The 13887-nt window shown below is 62.1% G+C and overlaps 1 protein-coding gene across 2 annotated transcripts; it reads left to right on the top strand.

Moving 5' to 3' along the window:
* Positions 1-207: 207 nt before the first annotated feature.
* Positions 208-13365, top strand: ARHGEF37 (Rho guanine nucleotide exchange factor 37). Of its 2 annotated transcripts, none has more exons than XM_019286010.3 (13): positions 208-468; positions 3958-4161; positions 4539-4662; positions 5006-5153; positions 5882-6081; positions 6570-6700; positions 7206-7310; positions 7956-8066; positions 8683-9012; positions 9682-9810; positions 10152-10347; positions 10762-10934; positions 11211-13365. In XM_019286010.3, exons 1-13 carry the CDS (start codon positions 346-348, stop codon positions 11418-11420), a joined length of 2184 nt encoding a protein of 727 aa, XP_019141555.3. In that variant the 5' UTR covers positions 208-345; the 3' UTR covers positions 11421-13365. The 2 variants fall into 2 exon arrangements, with proteins under 2 accessions (XP_019141555.3, XP_039415603.1); XM_039559669.1 differs by lacking the exon at positions 208-468 and adding an exon at positions 1624-1877.
* The last annotated feature ends 522 nt before the right edge of the window (positions 13366-13887 follow it).

The raw sequence follows: 13887 nt of genomic DNA, 5'->3' as shown, positions 1-13887 counted from the left end.
AGGAAGGAGGACAAGCCCATCCTGCAAGGAACTCGATGGAGCCAGGCTACCCAGCGTCTGAAAAACCGGACTGGAATGGGAAATATGCCTGAGGGAACACCCGTGGTGTGAGCTGGCAGGGAGGAGTTGGGGCTGGGGATGCTGGTCCTGCCCATGGGATGAAGGTGCTGGGGGAGGAGGGAGCTCTGCCCTGCCGGGATTCCCTTGGCAGCCACTGGAGCATGGTTCCTGGCCTGGATCATCCACAATGTGCTGATGGGAGCAAAGCAGCTGTGATGTGTCTCCATGGCTTTGTTGGATGTGGCAATAAGAGTTCCTGCCCAAGGATGGGGCTGAGAACTCCTGATGGTGGAGCAATACCAGCCCAAAGGGCCCTTTTCTCCTTCAAAAAGCACCTGGGCAAGGACTGAACCCCTGCTGCCACCCACAAGGGAGGAAGGACATCTGTGTGCCCAAGGCCAGAGCCAGGTAATGCCCTCGCTGCCCAGCCGTGTGCGGGTCCCTCCTGTGTCCATGTCACTCCCTAAGCCCATATGGCACAGACCAGCCTGGGAAGGAATCTCCTGGGGTGGCTTTACCCCAGCCACCCACCCAGCCAGTTTCATGAGTTCTGCCTCTCCGTGGGCAGGATGGGATGCAGGCAGGGCAGGCAGGGGGACAGGATGGCCTTTGTGGCACCAGCACTGGCTGGGAGCCAGTGGAGCAAGTGCATGTGGGTTCCTGTGCTGCCCTGTCCAGCCTGTATCAGAAAGGATCCCACAAAGGGACCCAGAGAGAAGGGCTGGAAGTGCCAGAGAGCTTGTCCTGGCCCATGGGGAGTTTTGGATCCAGTCACAGATGCTGCCTGTGACCTGCATGAGTCACTGAAAGACTGAGAGTCCTTTTTCAGTGACACTTTTTGCACACTGCGGGTCAGCCTGGAAAAACCCAGGTGCTGCCATCCCCTCGCTGTGGTCAGGACAAGGCTGAGCTCCCAGTGGGAGCTGGCCAGGGATCAGCCTCTCTCTTCTCAATAGCTTGTTTATAAGGATGCAAACACCTCACCAAGCGAAAAAACCAACTTCATGCCGAGTAGCCACTGGTTCCCCATGCCCTAATCTTGACAACTGCTTCCTCGGTTATATTTTCATTTCTGTTTTCTCTGTCCCCTTTCCCATGCCTGAGCAGCTGGTCAGGGACGGCAGAGCAGAGGGGCAGTGCCGGGACATGCCTCACCTTGGGATAACACGGCGGGAATCCTGTGTGTTTGCGGACGGGCTGTGGGAACACCAGGGCATCCCCGGGGCTGTACATCGGAGCCGCACCAAGGCCACGGACACACCGGGGACCTGTCCCCGTTATTCACGGCAGGCGGTGTGTCCTCTGCTCTGCCCGTGTGTGCCCTGCTGTCCATCCGCAGCTGCTGCCGGCACAGCGCACCGGGGCTGCGATGGAGCGGGGGACACAGGGAGGGCGGCAGCCGGGGGCCGGCACAGACCGGGGCATCCATCGGCTGCTCTGGCGGATGGGAGCCCGTCCCGGGTGCCGGTGCCGGCGCCGACGGGGGCGGTGCTCTCGGGGCCAGCCGGTGCCAGCCGGGCCGGCCGCCAGCCCCCCCCGCCCGCCGGGCGTGCGCAGGGACCGCCCCGCTGAGCCTGCGACCGACCGGCTGCGGCTGCCGCGGGCCGGGGCCGGGCCCCCCCGGGCGGGATCAGCCCCTCTCGGGATCATCCCCCCGCTCGGGATCATCCCCTGCTCGGGATCATCCCCTGCTCGGGATCATCCCCTGCTCGGGATCCCGCCGTGCCGGCCCGGCCCGTGCGGTGTCACCGCCCGCAGCAGCGGCAGCGCGGCCGCGGCCGGGCACGGCGACCTGCGCAACCCCGCCCGCTCCGCAGGTGAGAGCCGGGGCCGGGGGTTTCGGGGGGCAGAGGCGAGGTTGGGCTGGCTGAGGAGCGGGGGTGACACCCCTGGGGCGCGGGGGGAGCTGCGGGCCCGGAGCCGGCGGCCCCTGTGCGCGGGTGTCGGGGAGGGCCGGGCCGGTCCCCGCGTTACGGACAGGGATGTTGGGAGCCCCGCGTTATGGACAGGGGTGCCCGGAGCCCCCCTTAGGGACAGGGATGCTCGAAGGCCCCCCGTTACGGACAGGGGTGCTCGGAGCCCCCCCGTTACGGACAGGGATGCTGGTAGCCGCCGAGGCAGCAGTGACAGCTCAGATGCGGGAAACTGCCTGGGAGGGGGGCTGGGAAAACGAAACCTGCTCCTGCGCTGTCTGCCTGCTCCAACGCTGCCCAGAAATGTCGCGTTTTAGTTTTGCACAATTCCCTTGTCCCACTCAGGTCTCAGGCCAGCGGGGTGAGGGGAGGCAGCGAGGTTTCGCCAGCCTGGCAAACGCCCCAGAGCAGCTGTGTGCTCTGGGGATGCTGCTCCAGGGACACCCCCATACTGGCGTGCCCTGAGCTGCAGGGCACCCCTCCAGGGCTCGGGGAAAAGTCTCAGATCAGGGTTTTCCACCTGCCTCCACTGAATTGGGGTTCTGCTGTCACCCCCAGGCAGAGGACACTGAGTTTGTCCAACAGTTCTTGATGGGAGCCCTTCTGCCTGGACACCTCGGGAGCACCCAGAGGGGTGCAGAAAAGTCTCCTCCTCCGCATGCCCCATAGCAGCCAATGCCATACCGCAGGCAGGGGAGGCAGCCAGATCCCAGAGGGCAGGGATGACAGCTGGCAGGGTGACGTACCCCTGTCGGGCAGGTGGAGGTCCAATGCCATCCCACTTCACTTGCTGTGCCAAGCCCAGCTCTCCTCCAGCCCAACAGTGGGCATGTGCCAGGAAGGGACACTGGCCCTGCTCGCAGCTCGCAGCTGCATCAGCCACTTGTTAGCTGGACCTGGTGGGAACAGGGAGAGGGGCTGCAGCCTCCGAAGTGGGCACCTGGCATGTTGCAGTCCGGCTGTGGAGGTTGGCACTGGCTGGGCAGGCTGGGCAGGGCAAAGCCTGTGCTGCTGCTTGTGCCATCTGGCTTTTATCCTGCCAGGCCACCTCTGCCTTGCCTTTGCTCTTCACCTCCTCCTCCGCAGGCAGGCGGGAGGCCTGGCAGCATTCCTGCCCCCGGCCGGGGTCTGGATCCAGCCCAGCTGTGCCTGCGCTGCTGTGGGCTGTGCCCCACCTCCCCGTCTCTCAAGGCCTTCCTGCCAAGAGCCAAGCACTGTTCGTGATGCTCTGGGAGTTGCTCCATCCTCTCTGGTATCAGAGCAGAGCATGTTTCCCGAGAGGAAAACGTCAGGAATCAGCTCAAATTTTCCACAGCAGAGAGGAGAGGGGAGCGTGCCGTGCCACGCAGGGCACTGGCATTGCATACCAGGGGCCGCCAGTGCATCTGGCAGAGGCATCGGCAGCTCTGCCCACTTCTCCCCCCGTCCCAGTGGCTTTTAAAGCAGCTCTCGCTGTCACAGAAACATCTCTTGTTCGAGCACTGCAGAACCAGTCTTTGTACTTTGAACAGGACCCTTGAACGCCAGGCAAGGCGCCAGGCGCCGACAGCCAGGGCAGGGAGGGAACAACAGGCCCCGGCAGCAAGGAGCTGGAGTGGAGGTGGCAAACCCTGCTCTGCCCGTGGTGACTGGTCCCTGCACAGTCCCAGAGCTGGGTGGCAGCTGCCAGGCCCCTACTGGCACCTGGGGGCCCTCTTGCCCGCACCCCAGCCCCACACGTGGTCACCGGAGTGTGGGCACGTGTGTGTGGCAAGTCCCTGCCTGCCACACGTGGGTGTCTGCAGCCAGCCTGCTCCTGCCTCGCAGCTCTTTATGGTTTTATGGTTTTGGAGTGTCATCTGTGCCATGCCTGGAAATGTGGTTGGGTTGAGTGTCCTTGGGGATGTCCTGTGGGGTGCCATGGACACAGGGGAGGGAGCACGGGCACTGAGCTGGGTTGGGCACCAGAGCACCAGTCCCAGAGCTGCCTTTGCCACCCCTGCAGTGTCCCGCTGAGATGGCAAGTGCAGAGCCCAACGCTGAGGATGCAGCCGAGGCTGAAGAGGCCGTCTATGAGGTGCTGCCCTGTGACAGGATGGAGCTGAGCCAGCGCCTGGCCGTAGAGGAGCTCATCACCACCGAGGCCAGCTACGTCCACAACATCCAGCTCTGCGTGTCCGACATCCGGGCACACCTCCAGAAGAAGCAGGTGACACGGGGTATCCCCCCCTGCCCAGGCACTGGGGACTGGAGGGTGAATCTGTCGAGAGCTGTGAGATGCCCAAATCAGTGCAGGGAGGTCACCAGGTGCTCACCTTCCACCCTGCTGTGCTCCCCCTGACCAGCCAGGGTCTGGGGATGGATGGACATTGGGTCTGACCCAGTACAGCCACCCTGTGACTTTAACCCTGTCCTACTTGGGAGCCCAGAGAGGTCTCAGCATGCCCAAAGCTCCTGAAACAGAACATCACTGCAGCTGCTGGGGTGTCCCACGGGGCAGATAGAAGGTCACCAGGAGTGCCTCTAAAACATGTGGTCCATCTCTGATGTATTTGGCTTAGCCTGGGGCATCTTTGTTCCCTTCAGCTGCCCGAGCTTGACCTGGAAGGACTCTTCTCTAACACCAACGACATCCTCCATGTCTCCAGACGGTTTCTGAAGGGTCTTGAGGCCACGGCCGGCTCGGGGCAGGAGCAGCTGCTCTGCATCAGTAAGTGGTGCAGTGCCAATGGCTGCCCCGTGCCCACCCATGTGTGGGGGGTGTGCCAGCCCAGCCCCCTGCCCCGACACCTCCTGCCCCTGCCTCGGCTCTGGGAAGCGCTGGTGCCACCACACCAATGTCCACCCACGGGGCAAGGCTGACCTGCCCAGCCTGCAGACAGTGATGGGGACAGCACCAGGCCCAGCTTAGCAGGGTGCCTGGGGGGAAGAGCACTGCCCTGGCAGACTTGGCACTGCTCCGCTGGCTTCACCCTTCCAGCAGGCTGGGGAGAAACCTCCCTCTGAGCCCACGGGGAAGGGCCCTCCTCTCCAGCCCCGCTCTCCTTCCCCAGGCACCCTGTTCCAGGAGTTCAAGGAAGAGATGGAGACTGTCTACAAGGTCTACTGTGCCAGCTACGACCACGCCCTGCAGCTGGTGGAGAGCTACCGCAGGGACCCTCGGCTGCAGGAGGAGATCCTGGACACCCTGAATGCCACCGTGTAGGTCCCTGCTGCTGAGCCACCACCTCCCTGGCCCTGTTTCACATCCTGGCTTTGCCCTTCTCCTCTCTGGACAAGCTGGCTGCCTGGATCCGTGTCACCAGGCTGGGTGTCATATCATGGCCACCACCTTTGTGGCATTTCCTGGTGTAATCCCTGGCAGCCTGTCCTGGACTCTTGGGGCCACTTAGTCCATATATTTTATGGTGGACCAAAAATAAGGGACAGGTGGCATCCACAGCTGCTGCCTTCCCAATGCCCAGACTGAGCAGAGAGACACAGGCTGGCCCCAGGGGACCTGCCAAACCCCTCCTGAGCTATCAGTGGGGTGACAAAAAATGTCAGAGCCAGGAGAAGCAGGAGTGGCACTGGAGGAGCTCCTGGGATTTGCTGCTTAGGGCACAGGCGATGTGATTCCCAAAGGAGAGACTTTGTGATTCCTTCCCTGTGGGTGGAAAGGGAGACACTCTGCCAACACCCTCCCTCCCTGCTGCCCACGGAGCAAGCACTGATCCCGTGTCCCATGGCTGGACAAGCACAGCACTGTTCTGGGAGGCAGGACACCCACCCAGGGCTGGCACTGCCCTCGGGGCTGGCAGGGGAGTAGGAGTGCACAGTCAGAAATGCCCCATGAGTTCTGGGCTGCTCTCTCCCAGAGAAGCTGTGGAGAGCAGCAGGGCAGGAAGGCAGCCCTGCACACCAACCCTGAGCAATCCCTTCTCCGTCAGGCCTCACACAGGCGCGTCAGACCTCAGCTTCTTCCTGGTGATGCCGGTGCAGAGGGTCACCAAATACCCTCTGCTGCTGGGGAAGATCCTGGAGAACACCCCGAGCAGTGCCAGTGCCCACTCAGCCCTGGAGGCAGCGGCTCGTGCCATGGCCCAGGTCAATGCCAACATCAACGAGTACAAACGGCGCCGGGAAGTGGGTGAGTGGCCAGGGGGGCTTGGTGCAAGTGGGGGGCACAGCACCCAGCCCAACCCCAGGGGTCTCCTGGGCATTAATTCCCACTTAAATCAGTTCAAAGCTCTCCTGCCCTCCACTTAATCCTGCCTGGTGGAGCTGCAGATTCCTGGAACTCTCCTGGAACTGCTCTGGTCCTGTCAATGCCACTCTGGGCAAGACCTGAAGGCTGCAGGAGAAGGGTGGCATGGGGGGGCTGAGGACAAAACCAGTCTGTCCGCATTCCTGGGGCTGGGGAATGACAGTCCTGCCCTTGGGATAGGAGAAATCAGGCTCCCCACAGATGGAGTTCGCTCTTCTTTTTGGTTTTCCTAGTCCTTTCCTTCTTTGATGTGTCTTGTGCTTATCCTGCTGATCAGCCCCTGTGCTGCTCACCTTCATTGCCTGCTCAGCCATGAAGTCTCCTCTTCTGATCTCTTTTCCCCGTCTTTTGTGTCCTCCCATCCGGGGCAGCAACCAAATACAACAAGGCCGAGCACCTGACGCTGCGGGACCGCCTGGCGCGCCTCAACACCCACTCCATCGCCAAGAAAACCACGCGCCTCAGCCGGCTCCTCATGCACGAGGCTGGCATCGTGGCCAAGGTGGGCAGCCCTCACCCCCTACCTGCACCCCGGCACCTGCTGCCCCTCCTTGGGTCATTTCTGGGGCTTTTTGCTACTCCTGAAGTGCCTCGATAGCATTATTGGGAGCATGGGGCCAGCAGGAGGTGGGGTGGCTGATGCTGCCTCCTGGTCCTCCATCATCCCAAGGACCAGGAAGGATGCAGGGACACGCCTCACTCCCCACCCCAGAGCATTGCAGGGCAGCACTTCGGCCCCCAAAGGACCCACAGGATCCTCAGGCCCCCCAGCAAAAGGAAAGACACCCCAGTGTTCCCCAGCACCACGACCACACCAAGAGCCTTGCTGCCGCCTGCACCCCTGCACCAGTGTTTTGACCCCTTTCCAGATTCACAGAGCCCCTCAGGGTCTCTCCTGCCTGTCCCCACCCTGTGAGCCTCAGGCAGGTGCCTGGCTGCTGTTTCAGCCCCCAGTGATGGGCAGCAGCCCTGCCCACACAGGTGACAAGCTGGCCCTTGCCTTGCAGACAGAGGACAAGGAATATGACGACCTGGAAGAGAAGTTCCAGTGTGTGGCATCCAGTGTGGCCACACTGAAGGAGAACATGGCATCCTACCTGGGCCATTTAGAGGTAAAAACCTTGACCAGGGGTTGGCTTTCCCCATCCAGGCCTCAGGAGCTGTTCCTCCTTGGGATTGTGGAATACTTTCAAGCCCTGTGGAAACCAGTGGCTGTTGGGGATGTTCAGGGATTTGCAGCTCAGCTGAAGTGTGCTGTTGTGTCAGGGAGTTGTACAACATCCAAGGATTGCTCAGGTCCAGGGGAGTTTACACCAAAGCTGAGGCTTTGACAGCACTGGCTGAGCTGGTGTCATTTGAGAATAATCTGTCCTTAAACTTATCATTATTTCAAGGTCTTAAGTGATTGAAGAGGCCGAGTGTTGTTCAGCCTGGGAATTCTTGCTTTAATAATGTGTATGAGGCAGAAACGTCCCCAGATCAGCCCTGACAACAAATTTCCCTTCTGAAATCACCTGGGTCAGCAGCTGCTACGATTTTCTCATGGAAATCCCTTGGGGCATCTGAGGGAGATGAAAGTCTGAGTGCTGGCAGAACACGCAATCCCCAGACACAGCACTATCAGGAAAGCCTCGGGAGATGGCCGAGGGTCCAGCAGCAATTCCTGGGCTGGGAAGACCTTGCAGGAAAAGATTGACAAGGGCTGCCCACACAGGACCGGGGAGGAGGTAAAGGAGTGCGATGCTCCTCCTTTCCAGGCGTTCCTGCTGCCCACCCCACACCAGAGTGACCTGCAGGTGGACGAGGGCCCTGCCCAGCAGTATCGCCGCCTCTCAGAGCGCCTCCAGAGCGCCGTTTTCCCAGAGTTTGTGAGTGCTCCTTCCCTGCACATCTCCATCAGCTCTCCCACCTCCTGCCGGGGCACAGTGGGGCTGGCAGCCAGGAGCTGGGGGCACCCCAGTGTCCCCACAGCCCCCCAGAGCCCAGCTCATCTGCAGTCCCCGACACATGAAGTGAGGGAGCAGCTCCAGGGAAGAAGGAAGGGCAGGGACAGAGACAGAACCCCAGCACAGCTCCTGAGCCCACCCAGGGCTGGAATGAGCTGCAGTTTCTGCCTGCTGGGTGCATCCGGGAGCTGGGCTGCCCACAGGGAGACGGGAGAGGAGACCAGAACACCCCAAGGCAGGGGCAGAGGGCCCTTAAATGGGCTCTGGGCAGGAGAGACTCAGCTGAGATTGGTCTGAGCCATTAGAGGGTCCTGCCCAGCTCTTTCCATGGAGCGCAAGTTTGGAATTGTGGTGGGCCTGAGTGCACCCTCCCAAGGGTTTGGCATCCTATGTGCCCTCAGGGAAAGATGTCCCAGGTGCTGCCCACTCCACACAAGCCCCTCCACAGTGCCCCAGGCCCCTTCCCCCCTGCCCCTGTGCTGGCAGCTGGTCCTGTCTGGGGGGCTCACGTGCAAATTGGGGTTCTCTCACGTCTCAGAAGCAGCGTGTGGACAGGCTGGTGTGGCAGCCCCTCTGCAGCCTCTCGGACATGCTGGAGGGGCCCCAGCAGCTGGTCAAGAAGCGCCTGGACAAGCTGCTGGACTATGAGGAGATCCAGGAGAGGAAGAGCGAGATGGGCAGCGTGAGCTACGACGAGGAGGCAGCCATGAACACCTACCTGGCCATCAATGACCTGCTGGTGGCCGAGCTCCCCCAGTTTAACCAGGTGGCTGTGCAGCTCCTGGAGCAGATCCTGCGCTCCTTCAGCTCCCTGCAGCTGGACTTGGCTGCCCAGGTCCTGCACCAGGCAGAAAAGGAGCTGGAGCAGGTGAGTGGGACCCCTCAGGCACATGAGCTGAGCCAGACCTGCCTTCTTCAGGCTTGGGAGATCTCTCAGACATCAGGGCACTGCAGGTTTGCTGTGGCCCAGCTGCCCTTGCAGATACACAGCTCCCTGTGGAGCATTTGTAAGGTTCTCTCCTCCTCCCTGCCTGGAGAAAGCCAAATTTTCTCTTCTGCACTGTCCTGCTTTCCGTTTGTGGACACTACTGGTAATTTATTGAAGTGCTGCTGCCTGAGAGATCAGCGTGAACTCTGAGCTCCTGAGAGCTCTGTGCCAGCAAGGCAAGGAGGAGAAAGGCAGTTCCTGGCCTGGGGAACAGCCTCCCTCAACCCCATCCCCTGGGAGGTGCCTCCCTGGACTCCTCACTGCTCGGGACTCTGAGCCTGATGGGTGTAAATATGGGGAGTGAGGGCTGCCAAAAGCCTTGGGGTGAGCCAACAGCCCTGGCCTGAGCCAGGGGCAGGATGGGAGCAATGTGCTGCTCAAAGCCAGAGAGGAGCAGCTTTGATGCCATGTGCAAAGTGAATTTAGTGGCCAGGTCTGGTCTCTTGCTTTCTCACCCCTCTCTTTCCTCCTGCTTCCCTTCTGGCCCTACCCAGAGCTCTTCCTCTCTCAGGGTCCTCCCTGATCTCTGATCTCAGTCTGTCTCCACAGCTGCCCCATGGCCACATGCCCCTGCCCAGCTTCTGGAAGGTGGTGGAAGACAGCCTGCAGCAGTCGGGTGCTCAGCTCCGTGCCTTCTGCCAGGCCTTTGAGACCGTCACACCGAGCCCTGGGGCACAGGTAGGGGCTGGGCAGGGCATGTCTTGGGCCAGCTGGGTAAAGAGAGAAATTGAACTGCGGCTTCCCAGTGCAGAAAATCCCCTCGGTGGGGAGGCTGGCTCAGAACGTGGCCCAGGGGATGGCCAAAGTATTTCCCTCAAGCCCCTGAGATGAAACAGCTCAGCTCTGCTGGTTCTGGACACTCATCTCCAAACCTGGGGGTCGAGCAGGGAGTGTGAAGGAGTTTCTCCTCTTACCCTGCCCCTGGGATGTGATCCTGCAGGAAGGAGAGCAGGTGCACGTGGAGGGCCTCAGTCTCCTGTGTCTCATCAAATGCTCCCATGTCTCTTGCTCCCCACCAGCCTCTGACCCCTGCTGAGGAGAGGAAGGTCCTTTCCCTCGTGAGCAAGCACGGCCCAGACAAGCTTTACCAAGTGACCAGCAACATCAGTGGCAGCAAGGACTTGGACCTGACCTTGCTGAGGGGACAGATCGTGGCTCTGCTGCAGGGCGCAGACACCAAGGGCAACACGAGCAGGTGGCTGGTGGATGCTGGAGGTACTGTGAGCACTATGGGCAACCTCTCCCTGCCTTGGCACCAGGGCCAGAGTCACCTGAATCCTCTCCTTATCCTGGATGGAACAGCAGGCCATGGTCTCCTTCTGGGCTGTGCTCAGCCCGAGCCCACCTCAGCTTTGCCATCAGCTGTGAGGTTCAGGTGTCCTGACTGATTCCCCAGGGGAGCACTCGTGAAGTGTCATGGCTGGGAAAGGAGAATCCATGCACATGGAAACATGGAATGCCTTTTTTTTTGGAGATTTCTCCTGGATATCCCCTAGTGATGGACTAGTTTGAGCAGGGCTGCTGTGCCATGCCAGGCAACAGCCAAAATGTCATTTCTGTCTCCTCCAGCCAGCCCTATATATGCCAAGCAGCAGGGCCCCATGACCTGTGTGTGTCCGTGTCCTGCAGGTCCCCGAGGGTTTGTTCCTGCTGCAAAACTCCGGCCCTACAGCCCCGTACAAGTCCAGCAGCCTGGGATGCAGCTGCTGACCCTGGACAGTGGCACAGAGAGAAGGAGACATTCCTACGCATCCCCTGAGGCTCCCAGGCCACAGGTGGCCACCTTCACCCCAACGTTCCAGGTGAGAGTGGGGGACATCCCCGGGGCCATTCCCAGCAACCCCACCAGCTCCCTGCTGGTCCTTGTGTGGGTGGGAAGGTGGACCTGCTTTTCCAGGTGTCCCCCTTGCTGGGACCAGGGTGGACAGGGCAAGAGAACTGTCCTTGGTGGGTCCCCAGTCCCTCCACCCATGGCACTGCTGCGCTGCCCTCTTGGAATTGCCTGTCCTGCCATGTTCTTCCCCCCTTGACTCCCAGCTCCAGCAAGGGCTTCCTCCTTCCTTCCCTGCCATCCCCAGGTGGTCGCCGGCTTCTCCTTCGCAGCCAGGAGCCCGCAGGAGGTGACCCTGCAGGCAGGGCAGCCCGTGGTGGTGCTGGAGCCCCATGACAAGAAGGGGAGCACGGAGTGGAGCCTGGTGGAGGTGAACGGCCAGAGGGGCTACGTGCCCTCCAGCTACCTGGTGACCGTCCCCGTGCAGGACCCCGCGGGCTGGAGCTTGCCCGTGTGAGCGTGGCCGGCCCACACCAAGGGCACAGGATGGGAGCAGCCAGCTTGGCACCTGAGGACACCTCACAGGAGATGCTGGAGGGAGGCAGCCCCCGGCTGGGAAGGTGGTGGGAGGCACCCGGGGGACACGGCCCAGGGACATGGGCACGAGGGTGGCACTTGGGAGGCACCTTTTGACGGGAGGCGTGAGGGTGCCAGGTCCCGTGTGTGTGTGTTGGCACAAAGCAAAGCAGCACCAGGGAGTGAGGGCAGGTGGCTGCAGTTATCCAGGGATTTGCTGAAATCCCTGCAAGTGACGAATGCGTCCTGGGGGTCGTGAGGCTGCACTGCCCCTGGTTAGAGCAGGATCGAGCAGCGAAGGTGCAGCGCTGCAGAGGGATCCTCAGCAGGGCATGGGGCACCTGGGCGCTGAGCACTTGGGTACCTGGGCACTGAGCACCTGGGCACTTTGGGTACCTGAGTACCTGGGCACTGGGGCACCTGGGCACTGAGCACCTGGGCACTTTGGGTACCTGAGTACCTGGGCACTGGGGCACCTGGGCACTGAGCACCTGGGCACTTTGGGTACCTGAGTACCTGGGCACTGGGGCACCTGGGCACTGAGTACCTGGGCACTTTGGGTACCTGAGTACCTGGGCGCTGAGCACCTGGGCACTGAGCACCTGGGCACTTTGGGTACCTGAGTACCTGGGCACTTGGGCGCTGGGCAGATGGGTACTGGGCACCTGCGTGCCCTGTCCCTGTGGCCGCGCTGGGCTGTGCCGCGCCTCGCGGTCGCCAGAGGGAGCGCCGCGCCAGCGCCCAGTGCCCGCTCGGCTCGTACTGGGAGCACTGGTGCGGGGAGCGCGGGGGGACAGCCCGGGGGGTGCGCCCCGCTCAGGGGGCAGAGATCCCCACTCCCGGGACTCCCGGGGCCCCTGCGACCCGCACAGATCCCCGGCGGGCTGACACAGGTCCCATGGAGGAGGTTTTTTTGGGAGAATCAATCCGTGTCGGTCCTGACTTGAGACTCGGCTTGAGAATGGAGACAGCACTCCCTCCCTCCTTCCCTCCCACCATTGCCGAGGTATCCCAGCCCCGTGCCTCAGTTTCCCCGTGGCTGCGCTGTTAGGAGGTGCTGATGGGGCTGAGGTGGGGAGCCGTGCCGTGGTGTCAGAGGGGATTTCAGGAGCCCCCCGGCACTGGCGCCGCACGCTGCCCATCCCTCACCCGCCGCGGGCAGTGGAGCACCCGGCTGGCGTCGTCCCGGCTGCCCTGGGCTCCCGGCGCTGCCCGCATCAAAGGTGCCCCGTGCCGGCTGGCGAGCGCTGGCACGCCGGGCCCTTCGCCCTGCCCTGCCCTGCCCGGGGGCTGCAGCACGCCCGGCCACCCACGGGCTCGCCGCGGGCTCCCCGGTGCGGCCGTGGCTGCGGGCTGGGCAGCGGGGCAGGGCTGGCGTGTCTGTACCCAGCCTTGAGCAGGTGCCAGGCGGGTGGGGACAGGCCCCAGGCACTGCTCTGTGCGTCCCACGTGGGGCTGGGGGTCTGGTTTGAGGCAGGTGGGGCTCACCCTCCTGTGTACCTGTACCTGTGGAGTGGCTGGGGGCAGCCACCTCTGCCCAGGTGCCCCCGAAAGCCCCGAGGAAATGGTCACCCACACGAAACCTGCGAGGGGACAGCAGTGCCAGAGCTGGGGACGTGTCCTGGGGATGCTCCGAGCCTGGGAAAGGCTGATGGGTTCCTCAGAAAGGGAAAATGGGCAGGCTGGGGGCCGAGGGTCATCGAGCAGGGGCTGTGTGTCTGTGCTTGCCCACAGGGCTCACCCCTCCAGCTCCCTGCAGATGGCTCCTCTGGATTTTTCCGTTCCTAGTCAAATCACACCAGGTCGGGTTTCCCTCCCGAGTCACCTTCCTGCCAGCTCAGAGGGGTGCACGAGCAATCAGCCCTGTGCCGGGCAGCCCTGCCCTGCTCCACAGCCCTCAGGTGCCCGAGACCCTTCAGGGGGTTAAAGGTGACAGTGGGACAAGGAGAGCTGAGAGACTGCTGCTGCCTGCGGCCTGATCCTCCCCCTGGAAGGAGATCTGGGGTGGTCAGGACTTGCCTGGAGATCCAGCAGCGGGTGATCCCTGCCAGGAAGAGGGAAATGAGCGCATGGGGCTCCTCCACTCTTCAGATCCGAAGGAGTGAGATAGGATCTGCAGTTCCCCCCAGTCCTGCTGCCAACCTCGGTGGCCAGGGGACCTTCCCCAGGGGCTCTGTCCCCAGGACATGGCTAGTGCTTGACTGCAGGACATGGGTGCCTGCATCCCTCCCTTCTCCCTTGAATTTGATGCCTTAAGAGGCCTCCTAGACACAGAGACTGGACAGGAGTAAGGGAATACAGGCAGGGATTTATTTGAAAGGCTTTCAAAGGTACCCCTGGGGGCCAGAGGCCACTGCCCAGATGGACCCCAAGGTGGACCCCAGGTCACGAGTTCTTCACACTTTTAT

The sequence above is a fragment of the Corvus cornix genome, chromosome 13 (genome assembly GCF_000738735.6).
Source record: "Corvus cornix cornix isolate S_Up_H32 chromosome 13, ASM73873v5, whole genome shotgun sequence".
Taxonomy (NCBI): Eukaryota; Metazoa; Chordata; class Aves; order Passeriformes; family Corvidae; genus Corvus; species Corvus cornix.
The sequence above is the reverse complement of the archived record's forward strand: the minus strand, read 5'-3'. Positions and strand labels throughout refer to the sequence as shown.